This window comes from Cyprinodon variegatus, unplaced genomic scaffold (assembly GCF_000732505.1).
Source record: "Cyprinodon variegatus isolate N-32 unplaced genomic scaffold, C_variegatus-1.0 Scaffold681, whole genome shotgun sequence".
Taxonomy (NCBI): domain Eukaryota; kingdom Metazoa; phylum Chordata; class Actinopteri; order Cyprinodontiformes; family Cyprinodontidae; genus Cyprinodon; species Cyprinodon variegatus.
In genome coordinates, this window is record NW_015151134.1 from 20,535 (window position 1) to 44,669 (window position 24,135).

A 24,135-nucleotide genomic window follows, 5' to 3' on the forward strand; every position below is an offset into this window, starting at 1 on the left:
TTGTATGTTACTTACTACCACAAGTATAATGTTGAGGTATGCCCAGAAAAAACGTTTATAGCCCCGGCCTGTATTAGAGACCGGCCATTATTTACCTCCTCTGACAGCGAGACCGGCCAATGTTAGAGTCCCGGCCGCTGTTGGAATACAGGCCAATATTAGAGAATTTACGGTATATATATATGTATATAAATAGATATATATATATCCATCTCTATAAATATATATATATCTCTATATCCATCTATCTATATCTATCTATAGAGAGAGAGAGACGTGTTATATTTGGGTTACTAGTGTTACATTTATCTGCATACTTAATAGAATCTCTGATTCTGTTGAAAAAGCAGGTAATATGTGTTAAAAAGGGTTCATCTTTCATCTTAATACATTTTTTTCATGCAGTTGATTGTTTGGCACTTTTCATTCCCATGCTATTGAAAAATGGTATAGAATATTTTCCTAGGTTTTAGTATCATGACAGCTCTACCAATAACCCAAAACTAAAGCACATTACTGTAATCCTGAATAGACATAAAAAAAAAGCTCCATTAACAGATTCTATTCTATTCTAACAGCCTTATATGAGACTTTGAACATCTGCCATAATCTCAAATCCCAGATTATGATAGTCAACCTAATTAAATTCAATTCATGATAAAACTCGATCTTTATTATATCCTGATGCACAGAATTTATTCATTTAAATTGACCATAAGAGAGGCGTGTTTGCTCATGAAGTCCATGAGTCATGTTGCAGACATGACAGTTTGATAACCTCTGTCTGTATTGGATTCATCAAATAACACCAATTATTCACACAATGAAATCATCTTAAGCCAAGTTCACAGGAATCAGATCAATAGATGAGGAGAATGATCTACAGCAGTAATTCATCATTCATTCTCAGACTGTGATTCATCATTAAATCACTTCCAGCTTTCCTCCTTCAGAAGAACTGAAGGTTTCAGTTTGACCATTTACAGCAGGAGTAGAAACATGTTAAACAGATTAGCTTTCCTGATTGTTTTATGTCATAAAAAGCTTCACATCATAAGATCGAAGCTAAAGCTAAACTAATTCAGACATAAATGGGATTTTAAATCATAGGTATAAACCTGAGGCTTCAGTAACAGTAAATAGCAGATCAAATGTTCTCTGAATGGAGCTTTAACAGCTTTTAGAGCAGGGCCTGATCACACAAACGTTGGCCCAGCAGTGTTTATCCTCTCCCCGCTAACATTAGCATCGCTCCAGCGTTAACACCCCGAGATTGGACTCCTAAAAACGGACGGCAGGGTCAGCAGGGCCTCGTTGCTCATCTACTCGGATCAGGAATCTATCAAATGTCGTCGATTGAAAAGTTCGCTCGAGTGGAAGACAATAAATAAGGGGCTTCTTTGTGCTTGTTGTGACCAGGCCAGCTGCTCTGAAAACTGAAGCATTGTAACACAAGGAGCCGCAGAAGACGCGTTAAAGACGAACATACCCACTCCTCACCGGGTCATGAGTAAGGAAGCTTCATTTTGTTGAGATTTATCGATAATAATGTAAAAATGAAGAAACCATCCCCCGGCTGGCTGCGTCTCCGAGCCGCTGTCTGGCTACGACAGCAACATCTGTTCCTCTCCTGCTTCTGTTGGCCTCACATTTCTACCTTAACGGCGCTTCACCGCCACCTACAGGACGGGAGTGTAAAGTCTACACCACAGGTCCTTCTCAAAATATTAGCATATTGTTATAAAGTCCATCATTTTCTATAATGTAATGATAAAACTTGAACATTCATATATAGTAGATGAATTGATCACTAACTAAAATATTTAAGGTCTTTTATTGTCTTAATACGGATGATTTTGACATACAGCTCATGAAAACCCAAAATTCCTATCCTCGGAGGTACTGCATGGCGGTCGCAAAAGTTTTGGTTGATTAAACTTTTTTTGTTATATTCGTCCCCCTCCATTTTTTCCATTAANAGTTTTTCGGATCTCGTCAGGATTATGTGAAATTGCAACGTTTTGGCTGCTACCCATCGCCCAGCATTTAGCTGCCGCCCCAATTCAACATTGAATTCTTTGTGATTTAACTCCATCTGACGGATCAAACCCTCGTCACTGTGTGCGTTGCGTCTGAGGTTGATTTTCAGATCAATGCATTACGTCGTGGCATACTGTAATTGCACTGAAGGTAAAAATGATTCCTTAAAAACTACAAATTAGTTTGATCTACTTGTGGAGGAGCTTTCATAAACAATGTTTTCCAGCCACTATTTTTTATTTCTTACTGACAATTGTACACAAACATTAAAACCACAGCTGGGTAATAAAATATGTATATGTATCCTCTGTACTGTGGGAGTATGCAAATTGAAAAGTAATAAAAAAATCATAAAACTTTGTGTAGATTTAGGTTGTTGACAGAAAGGCACAAGATTTAAGTGTGTCAGCTGACCCCAGTGGAACACTGATAGATGTGCATTTTATTGAGGTGAATAAAAGGAACGGAAAGACTCAAAAAGTCCTACTTCTGTGATGTCATTAGAGAAGGAGTAGAAACCTTTTTGTGATGCTCAGATTCTACCATTATTATATAAATATACAGATTTACAACAAAAACAGATCGATGAACTAAACAAGATGCGCAGCTTTATATGTCACTGGCTATATACTGTGGGTCGGACAGATTTACCAGAAAAGTTTGAAAGTTCTTTTAAGTCTTTATTTAGTTTGACAGAATTTTTTTTTTTTTTCAGAATGAGCTCTCTAACCTGGGTCCTTGCTGTTATTTTCCTTTTTTATTGTTTTTTTGATGTCCACCAGGATTCGTCTAAAGGTGAGATTAATGCGAGGCGAGAGGACCTTCTTCCGAACAGGGAGGCTGTGGTACCAGTAGGTATTTGTCGGAGGGTTCATGAGGAGCAGACTTCCATGAGCAAGCTCCAGCTTCACAGGATCAATTTGTCGGCTGCTCTGTTTCCCTCTAGCATCTCTGTGTCTAAAGATAAAGTCTCTAGCTGCTCCTAAAGAGACAGAGGCAATGGGACAGGAGGGGTCCAGCTCCTTCTCGTCGTCCCGATGCTCCCCCATGTGATCTCGTCCATCTTTGTACCTGGTGGAGAGACAGAGAGGCTCAGTACATTCAACTCCAACCTTTGGATTAGCTGTAAAGGACCACTATACCTATTGATCAACACAAAGTTGAAACTCTGGCCGGTTGCATCTGTGACTGCGTTTCGGATATACTCCAAGGTCGGAGTCCAGGGGCAAGCTAGACGCTTTACCCCGGAATAAGTGTAAGTAAGGCCAGCATTCCCATAGGTCGCTTGTTTTCTTGGTATATCATAAACCTTTCCGAAAATCTGGACCTTTGATTCCTCTCCTGTGAGAACAAAAACAACCAGGTATCACACCACTATACTGCAAATTACAGCCGTACCATTACGAAAGTTACCTCTACCTGTTGAGTACACCACCTCCTCCTCAAGCTGTCTGAAAAGGTTATCTGCCTCCTCCTTTGTGAAGAGTAAAGCATAATCACAGTCCAGTCCTTCCGCTTCCAGTTTTTGCCAAGGAATAGGATACGGGAACCCTTCAAAAGCGTCCTCCTCCTCCTTCATGCTCTCATGCTCCTCCATCTTAGTCCTTTTTCTAGGACTTCTACGCGGGACATCATTGCTGCACAGACGTTTATTCTGTCCTCGAAGGACCTGCTCCATTAGGGACACTGATGAACAGCTTTTCCCTGTATAGTAAAAAAAAAATATATATTTTATAATAGCAAAAAACTTAAAAAATATATGCCTGTACATTGCTCTTTGGAAATGGATATTATGTTGATTTTGATTAAAATAGCTCAATATTTCTAAATAATAATAATAATAAATAATTGAACTTTATTGATCTCACATTGGAGAAATTTACCTCTCTATTTAACCCATCCCCTTGGAGAGCAGTGGGCTGCCATTGGGGGGCGCTCGGGGAGCGGTGTGGGGTTAAGGGTCTTGCTCAGAGACCCAGAGTGGCATTCTGTGGGAGTGGGGCTGAAACTCAGAACCTCAGGATTCCAATCTCTATGCCATGGCTCCACTAATCCCACTAATAATTGTCCATTAACTCCACTAATAACTCCTAACTTCTTGCTTTTAGATTTATCAATAAGGGTCAATCAGCAATACGCTTCTTTGGCTAGAAAATACCCAGATTTTTATAAAACAAAGAACCATAAGAAACATTTTTTTTCCCCTTGATGTGACACAAATCAAACTTCTTTCTTCTATACTTATGAATAACAAAAAATGTTTATACAGGTGCATGACAAAAACACTGACTGCGATTTAAACATTTATTTAGGCAAGTTATGAAGTAGATTCATTTCACATGGAGGTTATTCTGTTAATGTCTATGAATGTAGCCTACCTCTAAATAAAACCCCAAATTCAATTTTTAGATATTAAAAAAGATTCCCAAAAATGTTAATCCATTATGTAAGGCTAGTAAAAACTATGTCTAAGTATTGCACAAAATGTGCCCTGATGTGGTTGGGCCTCCATTTGCATGAATTATTGCATTAATGCGTTAAAGTAAAAAAGAAATCAGCCTATAGTTCTGTTGCCATATAGGGAAACCAGGTTTAATAGGAAGCTTCTGCTGCATTGTTGGCTCTGGTGTCTTTCACCCTCTTCTCCAAATGCTAAACTTACTGCTGAGCCCATGAGTGCTGAATGAAGAGAAGCAAGTGAGAGGAGCTACAGACTACAATTAGATGTATATTTGATAGAGGGAAGATCTCCAGAGTCCTGCAAATGAGCTGTTATTGAGCTCAAGTTTTGTTGGAGCAAAGTATCACCCAAGAGGTGCAGGACACCAGACCTTGGGGACTGAAATTGAGGAACCATGTTTTAGGTGTTTCTCTGCTTAAGAACATGTGCTCCTCTTTGATGCCTGATTAACAGGCCATCTGTTCCACTTGTGTTTAGAGCAGGAAAAGTTCCTAAATCTGCAGGACATGGCCCTTTAAGGACTCACTTTAGACACCTCTGCTCTAGAAGCATCAACAGCTGTGGTTACCAGTAGCTGAGAGGCAACTAACTCTGTCAATATTCTGCTACTTCACAATTTCACAATTGTGGTGTTTCAATAAAATAAGAGATTCAAATAAAATCCAATGCCGCATTATCATCCCCCTACTACCTCCCGTTATCTTCTTCATCCTTTTTGCCAGTAGTGATATCTAGTTGTTGATAGGGCTGTGCAATATGGCTGCAACATGTATCACTATATAAGCCTTTCATTTCAGTCTACATTTATAATTAAAATAAAATAAAAAATAAAATCCTAAATTTAAACTATACCCCTAACAATATTTAAACATAACCTTAGAATATGTTAGCCATACTACCAACATTGCTTAGTTGAGCTGTAATCTCAAACCTCAGGTGGAAAAAGTTGCAATCTTGCCAATATCACCAATTTTGTTAAGACAAAAAAAAAAAAACCCTACTATGTATTACATGGAAGTAAACAGGTTTTTCTCTAGAGACATGGTTATGGACGGGAATCGAAAACTGATTCTTGTTCAGAACCGGTTCTGTGTATTCCATGGCACCGTTTGGCAGGAATCGTATCATTTCACAGAATCGATAAGGGAATCGAACAGTTTCACAGAATCAAATCGTTTCACCGAATCGAGAAGGGAATTGAACCGTTTCACAGAATTGATAAGGAAATTGAATCGTTTCACAGAATCGATAAGGAAATTGAATCGTTTCACAGAATCGATCAGGGAATCCAATTGTTTCATAGAATTGATAAGGGAATCGAATTGTTTCACAGAATCGATCAGGGAATCGGAATCATGAAAATCATATCGATTCCCAACCCTAGACATGGTGCAGAACTACCTAGGTGTGAGTAGCCCATGTTCACTTTTTGGTTCCCGAGCCAATCATATAAGAATTTAACCTGACAACAGCCAGATGCATGTCTCGCTCCGCATCTGGCTGTTGTCAGGTTAATAAGAATTTGCAGGATCACCAAAAGCAGCCCGCAAACATGGAAACCAGCTAAAGAAGCAAACCAGAAAAAGTCTTGAAAGTACCCAAAAGAAGCCGAATCATCTTCATGTGTCGCCTTGAAGTTAGCTTTTCCTCATTGTCCTCACTTTTCCTCACAACCCTTTTCCTCACAACCCTTTTTAAAGGGGGGTTTATATGATTAAAAAATAATAATAATAAAAATAGGTGTCAGTATCGTTTATCGCTCCTTTAAGCGAATTTATATCCAGCATTATAATTTCCGCAATTCTGCAACACTCCTTAACACTTTCACATTAAGATCTTGTACAAACTCAACTATAAGCTTGCTTTTCTAACAACTACGTTCAGTGCGTCATCCTTCATACAACTGAAAACAACGAATCTTAACTCATGTTTTTAGCTGCAACACATAGATATGAGGAGAAAACACATAAACTACACCACTGTAGTAAATGCAAACATTGGTTTAGCTTTTTGAAGTTAATAAATCACCGACTGAACATGTTATGTACAAAAAAATGCAGTCGTTACCGAAACAGTCTTACGAAGGTTGTGTAATATTAGCAAACACTGGCTCTGTGTCTTGAACACTACTCAAGCTCATTATAATAATCTCCTTTCGTCACGTTTTAGGCGCGAATTCTTACAAACTATCGCTCTGGTGCTGCAAGTTTAACTCGTGGCCTTATGCTCTTTAGATAGACTAATATCTTAAGGTTTCCTGCAGCTAACCGCCAAAGTGTTTGCAACAAAAATGATTGGACAGAAGACTATCAACTCGTTTTTCTCGCCGGTGTCGAAAAAGAGGGTTTCTAAGGAGGTAAATGAAACCGAGAAGGACGCTAGAGAACCGGTGAGCATCACTACTTCCATTAAAATTTATTGAGTTAACATTGGCGGGTAACATTATATCATGCGCATTGCCATTAAAACACGCATTGCTTTTAATTTAGTATTTTACATTGTTGTTTATATTTCCCGCGAGAAGCGCAGAACCCTCCGAGCGGCGTTCAACACCGCTGTGTTGTCGAACGTTGCCAAACGCGTCAGCTCGCTTGAAATGAGAGTGCTAACACGGCTTCAAACGTCTTCTCTTCGAGAGAAAATATTCTCACCGGCTCTGTGTTTTTCTCAATATACCAAAATCCTCCGGAAGAAGCGAAAATGCGCTGCGGTGGAAGCAGAGCCAGAGAGCCAGCCTCCGTGTCCTCTGTCCCCGGAGCAGCTGGATAGGATCGCCCGCAACAAGAGAGCGGCGCTGGAGAGGCTGGCTACCGCTCACACGCCTCCAGGGTTCGGGGAGAGCTGGAGGAAGGAGCTACAAGCTGAGTTTGTAAAGCCTTACTTTAAAAAGGTGAGGGGATGTGATTCTTCACACGGCTTCTGTTTATCATTGGGGTTTTAATGTTTTTTTAATTTTTTTACCACAGCTGATGGATTTTGTGTCTGAAGAGAGGAAACGCTGCACAGTTTACCCACCTGCTGATCAAGTGTTTACCTGGACCGAGATGTGCAGCATTAGAGATGTGAGTGAAGCTCATGCTCCTTTTACTTCACGCTTTGCATGAACATTAAATAATGTCAAGCAATAGTAAAGTCATTTAAATGCGGAACAAAAATGTTGATTTAGACATTCTAAATGTATTTGTAGAATTACTTTAAGTTAAACCCCAACTTATTCATGCTTGAGGTAGATCAAGTTTGTTCTTTACAGCCATGGGACCAAGATTTCTAAATAGATCTCTAGATCGGAGGTCTTCAACAGGGGGTCCGCGGAGGTACTGGATGGAGGTCGCGAAAGTTTTGGTTCATTAGACTTTTTTTAGTTTTATTTTTTTTATTATTCCATGCAATTTTTCCCCTTAAAGACATTTCAATGGAAATGTCTTTAAATTCACATTAACATGAATTCAAAACACTGTAGTAAACAGATAAATGGAGGCAGAAGATGTCTTTCAGTCGTCAATGCACACATTCAGAGACACACAGAAGCTCTTTCAAACTGGGCACCATTTCATTCATAACACCTGTCCCATCAACCAGGAATCAGAATCAGAAATACTTTAGTAATCCCAGGGAGAAATTACTTTGGTTACATGACTCAATCTGTAATAGAGTGACTATAGGACCAGTTTGATATAACACAATTTCATACAATCTATATAATTAGGGGGTCCCAGCTCCATCTCGCCATCAGTTTGGGGATCCTTAGCCTGGATAACATTGAAGACACTAGTCTTAGAGGATAATGAAAGAGTTTAAAAGGGAAAATGACAAAAATCATATTTACACTTTTTGGCCTTTTCAATAAGAAGAAACACACACCTTTTGTACAGACATGCTTTTACTACTGCTTACCTTTTATCACTGCTGCACTTTAAAAAATGAAAATATCTTCAGCTCTACTAAACAAAATTTGTTTTTGTATACATCGTGTGTACAAAATGACAATAAAGTCTTGTCTAAGCCTTAAGTTTATTATTTTTGCCCATAGGAAATGACATGGGTATCTGTCGAAAGATTTAGATAAACACTAATTTTGGGTAGAAAAATCTGCTTGTCATGCCTATATTAGAAATGTGATGTCAGAAAGGAATTGCCAATAGTTTATGTTGGCCCTCTGATAACTGATGACAAAGCTTCTGCATAATTCCACTGTATTTTAAAGGTTTTTCTTTGCTGATGAACCTCAGCTCTTGGAAGTATGTTGGTCAAATTAAATCTTGTTTCAAATCAGTGTCTACTTGGGTTTTGCATAATAAGTGCTTAACTGTATAGAAATAATTAATTATTTAATTGTACTAATTGTTATGAATGCAATGAACTTGACCCTCATGTCTTTGATTTTAGGTTAAAGTTGTCATTCTGGGTCAAGATCCGTATCATGGTCCTGGTCAAGCTCACGGTCTGTGCTTCAGTGTGAAGAGACCGGTTTCCCCTCCTCCTAGGTACAAAGTCTATTTTTTTTCTTCTTTTTTTTTTGTTTTTGTTTTTTTGAAGGAGCAGAAACTCCTAAAAAAAACTCAAATCACTTTACATTCAGTCAATCACACACACTGAAAGTGACAAGCCACAACTGCCCTGGGGCCCCAGAAGTAAGGAGGCTGTACACAGCACCATCCGAACCTCTGGCCACCATCTGTAGGCAATGCAGGTGAAAAGTCTTCCCCAGGGACAAAAGCCTGAGAGAGATGGATTTGGGGGTCAAACTAGCATCTCTATGGTTGCATAAAACTTCATCATCAACCTCTGGTCCAATTTAAATCCCATAATTTATTCTAAATTTGGTTTGTTAGTGAACTTAATTGTTTGTGAACAATTGTTTATCAAATATTGGCTTAGATTAAAATCAATCCCACCTGATTACCTCATAATAGACAAGGTTGTCCAAAAGTCAGTCCATGAGGGCCACTGTCCTGCTGGTTTTAGATGTTTTTATGACTTCAGCACAGATGATTTCCGATTAACATTATTACCCATGAATGTATGTCAAAGCAGGTAAACATTTCATACCTGTAGGACAGGCTTGACATAAACATTGTTTTAAAAAAAAAATAAAAACATGGATATAAATGCACTGTTTGCTCTGTGATGAGGTAACCAGCATTGTAAACAAAGATGTGAAGTGACTGGATTGCTTTATTGCTGTGTATGATATTATTAAACAAAGATCCAGCTCAATAGTCTATATCTCTTGCTTAGACCAAACTTCTTTCAGTGTTGTAATGTGTTTTCCACCTAGAAGAGGGCAGAACTGAACATCCTTAAGCAGAGCCAGACCATCTTGGTTGTAAGAAAAACGATCATGCTGAAGGCATGCCTGAACAGAACTGTAGAATAATCCTAGCAAAGTCTGGTATGGAATTTATTTTACATTGTTTAATATTGACAGTGATGCAGAATGCACTCAATGTGCCTCTCTTTGTAAATCTCAACCATTAACAAGCTTCTTAAGTCATCACCTTATTAGTTCCCATTCTGAGACATTGTTCAATCAACTCTAGGTAAATACACTCAGTGTTAACCACGTGCGCAACAAGTATGAAAAGCCATTATCATTGGAGTCCCAATCAGACGAGTCACCATGGCAGCAGGAAGTGTCAATTTCACACCCCTGGAACTACAGATTTTAATGCAGAATTTAAAAAAAAAATGCAGAGGGTGTTTAAAACAGAGAAAAACTGCTGCAAAGTAGAGGAAAACTGCAAAAGAGAATATTACTGCTAGAGTTAATGCATACTTTTCTATGCAGTACCTTTAGCAATCCATTTTGACATTTATTAAAAGCACTCTCCTCTCTCTTGATCCATTTGTAGATCCCTAAAATAGAAATCTTCCTGATCAAAATCACATTCCTATTCGGAACTATGATAAAAGAGGTTCTAAATTACATTTTTGCAGCAGAAACTGAATTTCAGAAAGTAAATTAAACTAAATTGTACTTGTAAGACTTAAGTTTTATGTATCTAGAAATGTTTACACATTTTAAGTGGCAGTTTTGACATTTATCAGCTTGACTGAATATGTATTTATCTGAAATGCATTTCTTCATAGTCAAAATAATACAAATGCTGACCAGTAGCAATAGTAATATGGAGATATTAAATTCATTTATAGACACCCAGAGTGCCATTTTTCAAACCAACACATATCAAAACAGCTTTCCATAGCTTGTTTTGACCACGATAACATTACAGAGAAAACTAGTTTAGTGCTTGAATGGCAGAGCATCCATATATTTATTTGAGTGAAATAATTTAGAGATAATTTCTAAAACGATCAGACAGGTGGGACCTGAGCATCCTCTCATGGGGTTCCTCCTTATGTTGGTTCTGTCGTCCATTAAACAGTGAATACTGAGTGGCTGTTTGCAGTCGCTTCAGATGTTATCCCATTAAATGGGTGTTATTAGTAGGGATGGAACGGTTTATGAAAACCGTCCGAACCGTTCGGTTCGGTTCGGTTCGCGTGTGTTTCGTTCGGTTCATGCGCTGCTCCTTTTTCTCATAGGCGAAGCGTTTACACTCCAGAGCAGAAGGTGGCGGTACTGCGACCAAAGCCAACCACCAGTAGTAAACAAGAAGAAGAAGAAGCGAAGCAGCATAGCTGGGTGTAGCAGAAAAAAATCAGTTGTTGTGGAGAATTGTGTGGGTATGGCGAGTGGGAAAGAACAGGAGTTGGAAGACGCGCCAGCAGCACTTTATAGGTCTGCTGTATGGGACCACTTTGCATTTAGAGTGACCTACGATGACGGCAGAAAGAAAGTTGTGGATAAAAGTGCAACAGTGTGCAAGCATTGTGCAACATGTTTTGTTTATGCTAACAGCAACACGTCATGCTAACCCCGAAATCCCACATACTCCATCAGTGCTCCGCTCCGCCCCGCTGCGCTCCAGACCGCCTGCACAAAGCAAAGCATACAGCCTCTTCTGTGTTTCCCGTCCGCTCTGAGTTCCTTGGAGATCGTAGAGGGCATGCACGAGATGATTAAATTCAAAGCAGCAAAACATGCGGAAATGATCCATGGTTTCAGCGAATCATTAAAAATAATTACAATTCATTCATTTTTTTTATTTTTTCATTATTGTCATAAAAAAAAATTTCATTAATTTTTATAATTTTTATAATTATTTTTTTTTTCGGTGTAACAATAAACATATACCGAACCGAAAACCGTGACCACAAAACAGTGAACCGAACCGAATCGTGGATTTTGTGAACCGTTCCACCCCTAGTTATTAGTGGTAATCAGTCCCATAGAATGGCTTTGGATTGTCCAGTAGGCTGATTAGGTTGTTATCACTAAATTAATCCTAATATTAACCCTAAGGTAATTCCTTGTTTCCCCGTGGAATTAATTAATCTATTTATGTGTTATCTGAAAATAATTTCAAGTTCTTCATGTTCTGTAATAAAAAAAAAATTGCATGTTGATCATATTAATTAAACAAAAAACAAATTAATCTCATCCTGTCAACTGGGAGATAGAATCCTCTCCATATAAATATTTAATTCTATTCTTTAATAGGATCCTTGTTGTTAGGATTGTTTTTATTCATGATGTTTGAGTCTGTTAAACCCTAATATCATCTGCCTATTGCTTTCTATCTGATTAGGACAGTTCCTCTGTCAGGATAAAAAGTCATCTTGCATCTATGCACCGGGCAAAGATTTGGGAATGGAATGAGAGCGGTGTCCTTGATCTAAGAACATAGTGTAATTTTTTGATAAGGCTGGAGCCGTGGATCTCTCCTCATTTACAAACGTGTATCATGTAATGATGTGATGATGCGGCATACTGCAGTGGTGTAAAATGCTTCATTAACTGTGATTCGGAGTCAACTTCAATGAGAAACGAGCCTGGTTGGTGCTTCCTTCTGTAACCCTAAGCAAATTCTCTGGTCTGAATAAGATTCAAAATCTGTTGTCATGTTATACGTATACATTATGAAGTGTTTTTTAAAGAATGTTTCCCAAGTGATCTCTACTAAGGAAAGAATCGGGGGGGGAACTTAAAGGTGAAAACACAGAGCTTTTTTTTACACTGTCAAAAAAACCTGCAATGTTTGTTTTTAAAAATTAATGTGTCTAATGAACCTAGTGAATGACTTTTTATTGTGTGCACAAAACTACAACAAAAATCTCCTGACTAAAATAGGAAATAAACAACATGATTGGCTCTAAGTAGGGCGGAGACAGAGGACTCTCTGAGGTTATTAAACAACAGCTCCAGACCAGGTTAGCTCTGAGGAGACTGTTACTTTTCTGTATTCAGTAACCTAATAGGTTCCTGATTTTTTTCTTTTCTCTTTCCCCCTGGCAATATCAATTACAGCTGTCACAAGAAATTGTTGAAATATGATTTAAAAAAATAATTTATTTAGACCATAATGTGATATGTGGAAAAAAAAAGTTGCTTGTCAATCACTCGTAGGTCGATAAGATCAGTCAACAGGTTATAAGATGACTTTCTTCCTTGTAGAAATCTCAAACATAACCTGTCCTGCCCATCCATGTTGAAAAGAATCTCATATGCTGCCAAGTTTAAGATTCAAATAGATACTGAAAGCTAAGTTTTGCCTTAGCATGGCTGATGGAGGAGTTAATCTAACTTTGGAGGACAGCCCTGGAGTCAGATTTTCAATGGAGTCGATGCCGTTTCAATCCTATTTTTAATGTTAATTTTTTTAATGCTTTTTGTTTGCAGTTTGGAAAACATGTACAAAGAGTTGGCTTCAGACATCGAAGGCTTTCAGCACCCAGGTCATGGAGACCTCACAGGATGGGCTAAACAGGGTACTTTTATAAATATGTAATCTGTTAAATGATTCAACTGCGACGTAGGATTCTTTATTTTAGAACTTTGAATTTCCCACCAGGTGTGCTTTTGCTCAACGCTGTGCTGACCGTCAAAGCGCACCAAGCCAACTCCCACAAAGATAAAGGCTGGGAGAACTTCACTGATGCTGTGGTGCAGTGGCTCAGCAGCAACCTGGAGGGTGTCGTCTTCATGCTGTGGGGATCATATGCGCAAAAAAAAGGGGCTTCCATTAACAGAGTGAGTATGCTAATGTATGCATTATAATCATTTCAAACAATTTAACCTGGGCTAAGTATTTGAGGAAGATTTGCTTATTTCTTTTATAGAAGCGCCACCACGTCCTTCAGGCTGTGCATCCTTCTCCTCTGTCTGCTCATCGAGGATTTTTTGGATGCAAGCATTTCTCAAAGGCAAATGACTTGCTAGAAAAACAAGGAAAGTCTCCCATTGACTGGAAGGCTCTCTGACTTCTTTGTCAGCTTTTCTAAAGCACGTGTTGATTAACTACAGACCAGAAACACCTATAAGCTTTTGGTTGCTCTTTCAGCACAAGTATGTTATGTTCATGTTTTTATGAAGCAGACCATGTCTGCAGATTGTTCTGTTTTCATAGCCTCATGTTTGTTTGGCTCATCTGCATTGATTTGTTTCATTTTTGTAAATATTTTTCTTCTTCCTGCTCTTTAAGTTTGTAGATTAAAGTTTCTATGTAATGCTTGATATATTAAACAGGTTTTTCTATTTCTTTCTGGATGTATTTCTAATTTATGATCATAAATCTTTGTAGTAGTAGATATTTACTAAACAATTTTTAGGGGAAAATAATTTAACAAAATACCTGAAAGAAATAGTTTTGTTTAGAATGTATAAGTTGCTTCATAAGAAATACATAAAAATAGTGATGGGTCCAGCAACACCGACGCAATGGTGCATGCGTCGAGCCTATAGAGCAAAACACCGCATCAGTGTGCGGGTCATTTCAAGAAATTCATGAGACAGAAACAGTACTTGTTTTTACACACTAAACTGTTTTAAAAAATGTATGACAAAATGATGCATCTGCTTTAAAAAAAAAAAAGGTCTCAGGCGGTTTATCATTAAAATTATCAAGAATTTTGGAGCTGCCTAAATTTTCTCATTGTCAGAGGTGTCAAGTAAGGAAGTACAAATACTTCGTTACTGTACTTAAGTACACTTTTTAGGTATCTATACTTCATTAATTATTTTTCTTACTACTTCTACTCATTACATTTTCACACAAGTATCTGTACTTTCTACTCCTCACATTTTTAAAACAAACGTTGCTTGTTACTCTTGGCTTCAGTTTAATGTTCATCAATATTTATTTCACCTTATGTGCGCCATCCAATGCAGATCATTGGCGCCATCCACATCTAGTGAAAACTAGTGTAATTGGATGAATCATATAACGCGATCACTCATTGGTTAGCTAAAGGAAATCATCAGAAGCAAGCAAGTGTTCTTCAAACTGCACACGTGAATTGTCTATGCCATGCTACAATGTCGGATTCAGAAAACATGTTGAAATGTCTAAAAGGTCGGACACAGGCGAGAGCGTATCAGGAGATGGAGACGGAGATCAACAAGACCTCCCTCATCCTTGGCACTATCTCAAAGAATTTTTCGAAATAGTCAAAAAAAAATTGAGCTTTCAATTCATATAGTGGCATCTGGCTGTTTTTTTTTTAAGGTTACTTTATACTTTTAAGTAGTTTTTGGAGCACATACTTTTCCACTTTTACTTAAGTAAAGAGGTTAAGTTGATACTTCAACTTTTACATACTTCATACTTTTCCTCGCAGTTAAGCCCAAATTATCTGAATTAAAGTTAATTTCAAATTGACTCTTAGTTTATTTACTGTTTTTACTGTACTTATTGTTTTAAAATGTTTAAAATCCTAGTCCAGAAAGCATCCTCGTTTTTTCCCCTAAACGTTCACGTTATATGTTTATATTACTTATTGGCTGCATCTAAAAAATTTAAAGATATTGTCAATTTTAACATAGACATGAAATAATACAATATAACCTACAATAACTTAAATTATATCATTGTACTACTAGGTCATCAAATAATTTGCCTGTAGTGTCTTTAAAAGTCCAGCAGGTGTCAGTATTCTGTGAGATTGTCAAGATAGCATCAATACAGTTTGGCAATGTATCGAAGACGGCTAATTAACCCATCATTACATAAAAACAAACACAAGAAAAAAAACAGGTAAAACCCAAACAAATAGGTATATAAAGGATTTGTTAAAGAAATTGTACTGTTAAACTTTTTAACTTCCGATTTTACCTCAACGTCAGGGCGTGGTTTATGCGCTGACGTAACGACGTAGACAGGAACAACTTTCTAGACGTCGCTGCCCTTTTTGGGCGACTGCTGCTGTGGTTGTAATGCACAATTACTTTAAGGAATGACAATGCCTGTACAGAGCCTGCCAGTCCGAGATGGGTCCTTTCATTTCCGTCTGCTCCAGCAGTATTTGATCCTCCTGAAAAAATACCCGATCCTCACTAAATCTGTAACCAGGTCAGTTTCTCTTCTCCTAAACTGACAGTTGTCTTTATTTCCAGCTGTTTAAACGTCCACTTAATAGTATATTCTAATCAGAGTATGTTGTTGCTTTTTTATGTGGCTTTATAAAATGTATTCCCAAGCATTTTATCTGTGTTTGCTTGTTTGCACTGATCACTGTCAACCTGTTTTCTGCTATCAGCCAATCAGCATCTGCCGTGAAAACCTCCCTCTCAGAAGTCCAACTGATTTATTTATGGTTTACTTTGTTCCCTTAAAAGTATTTGGTTGCATATTTACAGCAGTGTCTAATGTGTATGCCTTTTCTTACTTCCAGTGGGATCCTGTCAGCTTTGGGTAATCTGCTTTCACAGTATTTGGAAACCAGAAAAAAGGCCAAAGGTGGAGGAGGCCCAGTCAATGAGATCGATGTGGCTGGAGCCACACGATATGCCATTTTTGGGTGAGACTTAAAATAAAAAAAGCCAAATTATTGGGTGTTAAATATAGGCTCTATGTATGCACCCTGATGCTCTGTCTTTATGGTTCTTTTCCATGAAAAGAGATCACTCAGGACAAACTCTTTAAATAAACGTCATAACTTATATGTATTAAATAACCAGGAGACATGACAACGGATTCTGATAGAAATTGTAATCTTACTCAGATCAGAGAAATTGCTTAGTTTACAGAAGGCAGCTGCTCACCTCTGGGCTCACCTCTCAGGAAGTGGCCCCGATTAACAGTTAAAAAGTAATTTTATAAATCTCCAGTCTGCCACATCATCATATTTACATCATACACATTAGCAGGTGATTAGACATCCATGGCTGCAGCCTTGTCAAAATATTACACTTCGTTCTTAGCTGAAGGACACTGCTCTCATTCCATTTCCAAATCTTTGCCACGTACAGAATGAAGATTATAACTGTATATCCAGGGAGAGGAACTGTCTTAATTAGATTAAAACATCAGTTCTGATGCGCAACAGGCAGCCAATACCAAGGTGTTATAAACTCGCACATCTTCAGTGATAATTATCCTAACATGGGGTTAAACTCTGCTTTAAGATTAAGAGATGTCAATGATTAGAGCACAGAGCGATCCACTGCTATACCTTAAAAAAAAAAAAAAAAAAAAAAAGACATGTTATAGCCAAAATTTATTTTTTAGGATTATGTAGGATTTACCAACACAAACTAGATGCAATGCTGCATGGTGTAATTCACAATGTTGTAATCCAAACCATGCCAGTATTCCTCTTCATAACTCTATATTCATCTTCTCACTGACTCCGAATAGCTTCCCTGTCCTCACTGAAGAAAAGTGTACCGACAGCATCATGCTGCCACTGCTTTGTTTCTTAATGGAGATGGTGTACTTATGCAGGATTAGCTCCCCACCGTACATAGCATTCTGCACGGACAGCAAAAATGTTAGTTTTGTTCTCATCTGATGACAGCACATTCATCTACAGTATGTGTTTGCTAAGCAAACTTTGAAAAGGACTTACAGCTTTCTTTTTTTATACCTCATGCCACTCTTCTATAAAGAGTAATTTTCAGTCATTTATTGCTAATACAGTAATACATTCTCTTTAGGTACTGTAGAGTTACTATGTGCCTGTCGGCTGCTTCTCTCATTCATACCCTTCTTGTCTGGCCTGTTAATTTAGGCAGGAAACCATGTTATGGTTGAATTGGGCCATTCTGGTTTTCCATGATCAACTGAACAGTGCTCTGTGAGATGTTTACAATCTGGTGGATTGTTTTATAAGCTAACCTTGCTTCAAACTTTCACATCTTTTGCCCTTTTTTCCTCATGACGCTACTATCCATTGAGGTTCTGTAATAAAAGCTGCAGCCTTTCACAGACAAACTTTATGATTGGATTAAACTCGAACACTGTTTACCAGCTAGATACAGTACCTACGGAATGTAAATAGCTGAATTGCAATTTATACATGAGTAGCAGAGTCCAGGGGCTAGATTTTTATTTTTTTGTAACATATTTGTTGTATATTACTTTCATTCTGGTTGTGCTACCTACTTTTTGCTGACCTATCACATAAAATCTCAATGAAATGTATTAAAATGTGTGATTGTAATCCTACAAATCGCTTTAAAGTTTGACATCGATAATTGCTTTCTGCAATGTGCTGTATAGAGAAAAAAGTTAACTGGTGGAAAAAAACAAGAGATTTATTTTTGTGTTATTGTTTTCCTCCTTTTCTGCCTCTTTTAGATTGATTATCACTGGTCCAGTGAGCCATTTCTTTTACCAGCTGATGGAGGTGTGGATGCCAACCACAGACCCATACTGTATAGTCAAAAGACTCTTACTGGACCGACTCATCTTTGCACCAGGCTTCCTGTTCATTTTCTACCTTGTGATGAACATTCTGGAGGTGCCATTTTCAACACAAAACACACATAAACTACAGATATACTGATTTCAATACTATATAATTACTGTATGTTCTGTGTAGAACTGATCAGGTTATCTTGGCTGCTACATATTAGCAGTGGAGGACGTAGTACTCAACAGCAGGACTTGAGTAAAAGTATTGATACTCATAATCAAATCTTATTCATTCAAACATCTACTCAAAGTATTGAAGTGCTCACTTTTAAAAATACTTAGGTATTCAAAAGTACATGCATTTAAAAGTACTTAAGAATCCAAAAATGCAAATTTTCTAATATCAGTACATTTCTGATAAGGACAATTGTTTTGATTATTATTTCTTATTAAAAAACAAACCAAAAAAAGACTTTAGCTCTGGAAGAGAGGTTTAAGGTTGAATCTATTACCACTAAGAAACTGCAACTCTGCATTGAGAACTCATCCTGCTCAACAACTTGGCCACATAGCAATAACTAATGCCTTCATAAAAGGTATACACTGCAAATAATATCCGCTCTGAGCTTATCACATTTGTGGAATGTGATGACAATCTATAAAATAGTGGTGTCCAAATTCACTCCTATAACAGAGGATTATAAATCTAAGCTGAGTGAAAAGGAACAAGTAACTTGCAGCTTCCTAGAAATGTAGCAGAGTAGAGAGTTCAATATTTGACCAAGTATTGATCATCAACCTGCATCTTAAATCTTAGATATTAGCAAACTGATAGAAACACTTCATCTCTATTTAAAGTTAATGTTAACCATTGGTTAATAATAAATGGATCAGTTGTTCTCATAGCTGTTATTTTTGTTTGTTTTGAGTAATGTCACTTGATTAAGCATTTTCTGCTAAAAGTGAATGATTTACGTTGATATCAGTCAGTACCTGAAGCTTCAAAAATAGGTAATGGAAATGAAAAAGTTGTCAGAAGGCCTCATCCTCTCCCCATCTTAAAATCCAAGGGAAAAATCAATGCTTGAGAATATTTACATTGATGAGTTTTTAAATCTCTAAATATTAAATGTTCTGTTTGTCAACGTTTTATCATACAGGAACAATCCATAAATTAGTACCATCTAAATAATTAGTTTATTTCATATCTGGGCAAAATTATGCTACAAATTTGATATATACTCAATTCAACATTTGGATGATGCTATGAATATCAATTTTAAATACCACCAGTCTTATTTTTATATGTACAATTAGAAAATCAGTGTCTATTGTTTATAATATAACTAAGCATTAAGCAACTAAGTACTATTTTATCATTTTCACACATTTTTTATAGGCTAAAGGTTGGGAAGATTTTGAGATGAAAATGAGGAGGAGTTACTGGACAGCTCTGAAGATGAACTGGAAAGTTTGGACCCCCTTCACATTCATAAATATCAACTTTGTGCCTGTTCAAGTACGTTCTATCATTGACTTCCTGTCTCTTAGAGACAGGATGGGTCTCACACTAACTTCCTTTGTTTTTTCACGTCTCCCTCTGTGTGTTTGTTTCAGTTTCGAGTGCTGTTCGCCAACATGATTGCCTTATTCTGGTATGCCTACCTTGCCACTGTGAGGAAATGAGGGCTCGTTTGGACAAAGCTTCGACTGAGAAGATTCGACCTATTTCCTAATATGGCTGACTTTGTTTATACATAAAATCTCTTGTTTGATGGTTTAATTTATATCGCTTTAAAATTGTACAATTTAAAAGGATATTTCATGCTTTACTCAAAGAGGACTGTGTTGAAAAAATGTAATTTTTACAAAAAACAAATTAGTTTTTTTTTTTTTTTATAACCTGCTGATCTGAACAAATGAATAAAATACTAATGAGACATGCCATTTGTCAAGAGTGACTTTTATTATTATAATTAATAGTTAATACATTAAAACAATACTATAAAATACATCTTTATCCTTAATGTGTGTGTGTGTGTGTGTGTGTGTGTGTGTGTGTGTGTGTGTGTGTGTGTGTGTGTGTGTGTGTGTGTGTGTGATGACAAAATGTTTATGGAATGATTTTTCTTCATGATACATGAAAATAAAACAAAAAACTAGAAAGTTTTCATGTTGTGTCCTCAGCCTCCTCTCAGGCGCAAAGCCATGGTGATGGTGCTATGCTTCTTCACATTGTAGTCAGTCAGTTTTCCACCCTGCATCTCTCGACCTTCATGGATCAGCCTGAACTGGTTTGCAGGAACCCCTTCTCTTTCCTGCACTCTCCTCTTGAAGTTCTCCACAGTCTCATCCCCTGTGATATCATAGGTGCTGGTTTTCCCCTTTTCATTTTGGAGGAAAACCTGGAAGGTAGAGGGCTGGGTAATCAACAGGGACACCTGGGAGCCCGACTGCATGTTGTAGGACCTCAGAGTCCTGGAGTCGTCGTTCAGATTGGTGCTCTGGCCGTTAGTGAAGACAAGCTTTTGCGTCGAAACGAGGCATCCCATCTCATTTTGGATGCGCTCCTTCAGATCACCCACTGTGTCATTTGGGTTGACTCTCAGCGTGCGGGATGTCCCGTTCAGCATAACGATGACAATATCCATGATGAAACTGATCTAAAAATTAATATTAAAAGTATTTATTAAAGTAATTTTTCTTAAGGAATGTAATAAACAGGTTCAAATGTAGACAAACTTACCTTGCAATTATCCAGTAATGAATTAATTCTCCTTCAAACATGCAATAAGCTTTGATCCAGCTGATCTGTCCTCAGGCTTGAACAGCTGTGTTTATATACAAAGGAGCCCAGCCCATCAGTGCCCTCCCACCTCACTTAAGGTTCGTTTTCCCCGCTCTGTCTCATTAAGTTTCGGTTTTCAGTCTCCACACATGAGTCTGCAGAAACGCCTGTCCTTAAGTGCCACAGAAGCCTGCAAAGAATGTACATCAGCTCGCTGGGGCTTACCTCGATGGGAGGAGGAAAACAAAACCAGCTCCATAACAAATCACATGGTGTTAATTTATCTGATAAGGATGTGAGGTCACATTTCGTTTGAAGCAAAACAGAAAACGAAAACGTGATGCGCAATAGGAGACAGGAGCTAAACAACTATTTCCTCTTAAACTTGAACAACTCTGTTCTCAAAAACATAATTCATATTAGGAATATAAACGCGGTAAACAAAAAATATATATTTGCATTCCTTTAGTTCCTCATTTTTGTTTTTACTGACCCACTTTTACCTTTCAGATGACTAAACAAATATTGACAGACAACCATAATTAGAGAAAACAAAATGCAGTTTGCAAATGAGGATGCTATTTATTCAATTTATGCAAAACAGATTTAAAAAAAGTATTTATTCAGTTGCTGATTGTTTAAGTTGTCCTACTTACAAAGATAATACAGGTCAAAAATGTTCATATGTTTATATTTCTACTTTTATGGACCAATGGGGGAAAAAATCCAGGAAATAAAATTGTGGGATTTTATATAAATAGTTTGTAAATTATGTTGAAAGTAAGCATTTGGTTAAGAAGTAATGTTCTATTCAATATGTAGGATAACCTTTGATCGCAATGGCAGAGGTCAGATATTTCTTGTTAGGCTTCTCCAGGTTTATTTACACTGAAGCTGGAATTTATTCCATCCTCTATGCCATTCTCCACTAGAGGGGTGAATTTTTGGGGCTGTCACTGGGCAACCTGGACTTTCAATCTACTCCACATAATTTCTATGGGTTGAAGTCTGGAGATTGACTCCAGGACCTTGAAATACGTTGAGTTTGTGCAAAAAAGTTCTGTTTGTGTTTCATTTAACTATATAATATTCTCCCAATCCTTTTCTGTATACTGTACTATACTGTATCCTCTCTGACAAACTTCAGACATGCCTGCACATGTACTGGCTTAAGCAGGGGGACATCCAGGATTTGAGTGTAGTATGTTACTGATGGCAGCCTTTGTTACTTTGGTCCCAGCTCCCTGCAGGTTATTCCCAGGGTCCCTCTGTGCAGTTGAGCAACTTTTGCTCATGATCATTTTAACCCCAAGGGATAGAATATTGCTCGGGACTCTAGATCCAGATTATCACTAACACAGATTATTACTGTGTTCTATTTTCCGCCAACTGCTTCCTTAGTTGATTTCTTTGCACCAACCTGCCTGCCTATTATAGATTCATTCTAGGACATAATTTGATTCAAATTATTCTCAAGGATTCACTTAAACAAGCAAACATTGTGCACATTTTCCCTTTTACTTTTTTCTTTCACTAGACTTTCTTTTTATATACACTGAAACCCCCTGCCCCTGAACAGTCAGCTACCTTATTATAGATTCTAAAAAAGAATCATATTTATAATGTTGGTTTTACACACAAAGAATGAAGTAAAGACGAAATGATATATGTATTTTAAAACTAATTCTATTCCAATTATCCACAGGAAGGCCTTAAAATAGAGAATTTCAAATATTACATTGGAAAAGAATAACTTTTTTGTTTCTAAGCGTAACCTGATCAGAAGAAAGATAGAAATACAATATTAAAGAGACATGGCATTTCTCATGACCGCTTTTATTATTGGAATTAGTTAATCAATTACATTACACTCTTTAAATAGGCTACATGTGTTGTTATTCATTAATACATGTAAAAGGAACAACAGTTGAGAATAATTTAGGATAAATGTAATTACAAACACACACAAAAAAACCTAGAAAGTTTTTCATGTTGTGTCCTCAGCCTCCTCTCAGACGCAGAGTCATGAAGATGGTGCTCAGCTCCCTGACTTTGTAGTCAGTCAGTTTTCCACTCTGCATCTCTCGACCTTCATGGATCAGCCTCTGCTGGTTTGCAGGAACCCCTTCTCTTTCATACACTCTCCTCTTGAAGTTCTCCACAGTCTCCTTCTCTGTGATATCATAGGTGCTGATTATCCCCTTTTCATTTTTCAGGAAAACCTGGAAGGTAGAGGGCTGGGTTGGTGGCTCAGTGATCAACAGGTACACCTGGGAGCCCGGCTGCATGCTGTAGGAGCTCAGCGTCCTGGAGTCATCGTTCAGATCGTCATTAGTGAATTTCAGCTTCTGCTCCGAAACGTGGACCCCCATCTCATTTTCGATGCACTTTTTCAAATCACCCACTGTGTGACTGGGGTTGACTATCAGCATTTGGGGCTCCCCGCCCATCAAACTGATGAATATTTCCATGATGAAACTTATCTAAAAAATGGATTTGAAAGTATTTAGTTTAGGTCAACTGTAATTTTTCACAATGAAGATGATAAAGATGTTAAAAGGGAGATGAACTTACCTTGAGATGAATTTCCAATGAATAAAGTCTCCTTTAAGTGCTCAAAGATCATTAATGAAGCTGCTCCAACGAGGCTGTTTATATAGCTACTGTCCAATCAGTCCATCATCCTCCCTCCCTTTTTCTTCTTTAAGTTTCATTTTCCATTCTCCTAAAAAGCCATGGTATGGCTTTTATTTACATAGTTTCATGACGTGCTGTATATACCTGCAGAGAGGTGAGGTGGAACACCTGTGGTTTCCCTTTTACCTGTGGGAGGGAACAGAGTGATCAGAGAATGTGAGATCAGACTTTACTTGAAGCAAAAAACAAAACAAAAACAATTCTAAGATTCCATTTTGTACGATTTATAAACAGAGGTGGGTAGAGTGCCCAAAAATTGTACTTGAGGAAGAATAGCACTATTTTACTATTTTTTACTTAAGTAAAACAATTAATTTAAGAAATTACCTAAATAAAATTTTTAAAAAGTATTTTGGTAAAAAGGCTGCTTGAGTTCAGTGTAACTGTTGGATTCTAACATCCACTTCAATGTTTAGAAACTATACTGGCAAAACCAATCCTTACGATGAGAA

At 37.5% G+C, this 24,135-nt stretch overlaps 6 protein-coding genes across 11 annotated transcripts in view; 2 read left to right on the forward strand and 4 right to left on the reverse strand.

Annotated features, from left to right (window-relative positions):
- The window catches only part of LOC107097263 (protein FAM222B-like), a 15,874-nt gene extending 14,238 nt beyond the window's left edge, over positions 1 to 1,636 (reverse strand). For 2 of the 3 annotated variants that reach the window (XR_001481828.1, XM_015394343.1), the window contains exon 1: positions 1,490 to 1,636. The gene's annotated coding sequence lies outside the window, so the exon portion shown is untranslated. The remainder of the gene's footprint in view (positions 1 to 1,489) is intronic. The other variant, XM_015394344.1, reaches the window with a different exon arrangement.
- Positions 1,637 to 2,419: 783 nt separating this feature from the next.
- alkbh2 (alkB homolog 2, alpha-ketoglutarate-dependent dioxygenase) lies at positions 2,420 to 7,287 on the reverse strand. Of its 3 annotated transcripts, none has more exons than XM_015394327.1 (4): positions 3,924 to 3,982; positions 3,460 to 3,744; positions 3,183 to 3,381; positions 2,420 to 3,111 (listed from the first exon to the last, which is right to left on the reverse strand). In XM_015394327.1, the coding sequence occupies exons 2-4, from the start codon at positions 3,716 to 3,718 to the stop codon at positions 2,766 to 2,768; spliced, it is 804 nt and encodes a 267-aa protein (XP_015249813.1). In that variant the 5' UTR covers positions 3,719 to 3,744; positions 3,924 to 3,982; the 3' UTR covers positions 2,420 to 2,765. The 3 variants fall into 3 exon arrangements, with proteins under 3 accessions (XP_015249813.1, XP_015249811.1, XP_015249810.1); XM_015394325.1 differs by lacking the exon at positions 3,924 to 3,982 and adding an exon at positions 6,569 to 6,673 and having other exon boundaries at positions 2,421 to 3,111; XM_015394324.1 differs by lacking the exon at positions 3,924 to 3,982 and adding an exon at positions 7,153 to 7,287 and having other exon boundaries at positions 2,739 to 3,111.
- Positions 6,656 to 14,105, forward strand: ung (uracil DNA glycosylase). Of its 2 annotated transcripts, XM_015394323.1 has the most exons (7): positions 6,656 to 6,890; positions 7,194 to 7,391; positions 7,468 to 7,563; positions 8,888 to 8,985; positions 13,245 to 13,333; positions 13,417 to 13,595; positions 13,685 to 14,102. In XM_015394323.1, exons 1-7 carry the CDS (start codon positions 6,792 to 6,794, stop codon positions 13,823 to 13,825), a joined length of 900 nt encoding a protein of 299 aa, XP_015249809.1. In that variant the 5' UTR covers positions 6,656 to 6,791; the 3' UTR covers positions 13,826 to 14,102. The 2 variants fall into 2 exon arrangements, with proteins under 2 accessions (XP_015249809.1, XP_015249808.1); XM_015394322.1 differs by lacking the exon at positions 6,656 to 6,890 and having other exon boundaries at positions 6,936 to 7,391; positions 13,685 to 14,105.
- A 1,597-nt stretch (positions 14,106 to 15,702) lies between these two features.
- Positions 15,703 to 20,076, forward strand: pxmp2 (peroxisomal membrane protein 2). Its single transcript, XM_015394336.1, has 5 exons — positions 15,703 to 15,912; positions 16,235 to 16,360; positions 18,142 to 18,304; positions 19,598 to 19,717; positions 19,816 to 20,076. The coding sequence occupies exons 1-5, from the start codon at positions 15,797 to 15,799 to the stop codon at positions 19,882 to 19,884; spliced, it is 594 nt and encodes a 197-aa protein (XP_015249822.1). The 5' UTR covers positions 15,703 to 15,796; the 3' UTR covers positions 19,885 to 20,076.
- A 305-nt stretch (positions 20,077 to 20,381) lies between these two features.
- LOC107097261 (polyubiquitin-like) lies at positions 20,382 to 20,953 on the reverse strand. The gene has a single exon (XM_015394341.1). It carries the CDS (start codon positions 20,847 to 20,849, stop codon positions 20,382 to 20,384), a length of 468 nt encoding a protein of 155 aa, XP_015249827.1. The 5' UTR covers positions 20,850 to 20,953.
- A 2,032-nt stretch (positions 20,954 to 22,985) lies between these two features.
- On the reverse strand, positions 22,986 to 23,457 carry LOC107097260 (polyubiquitin-like). Its single transcript, XM_015394340.1, has one exon. The coding sequence runs from the start codon at positions 23,455 to 23,457 to the stop codon at positions 22,987 to 22,989; it is 471 nt and encodes a 156-aa protein (XP_015249826.1). The 3' UTR covers position 22,986.
- Positions 23,458 to 24,135: the final 678 nt, after the last annotated feature.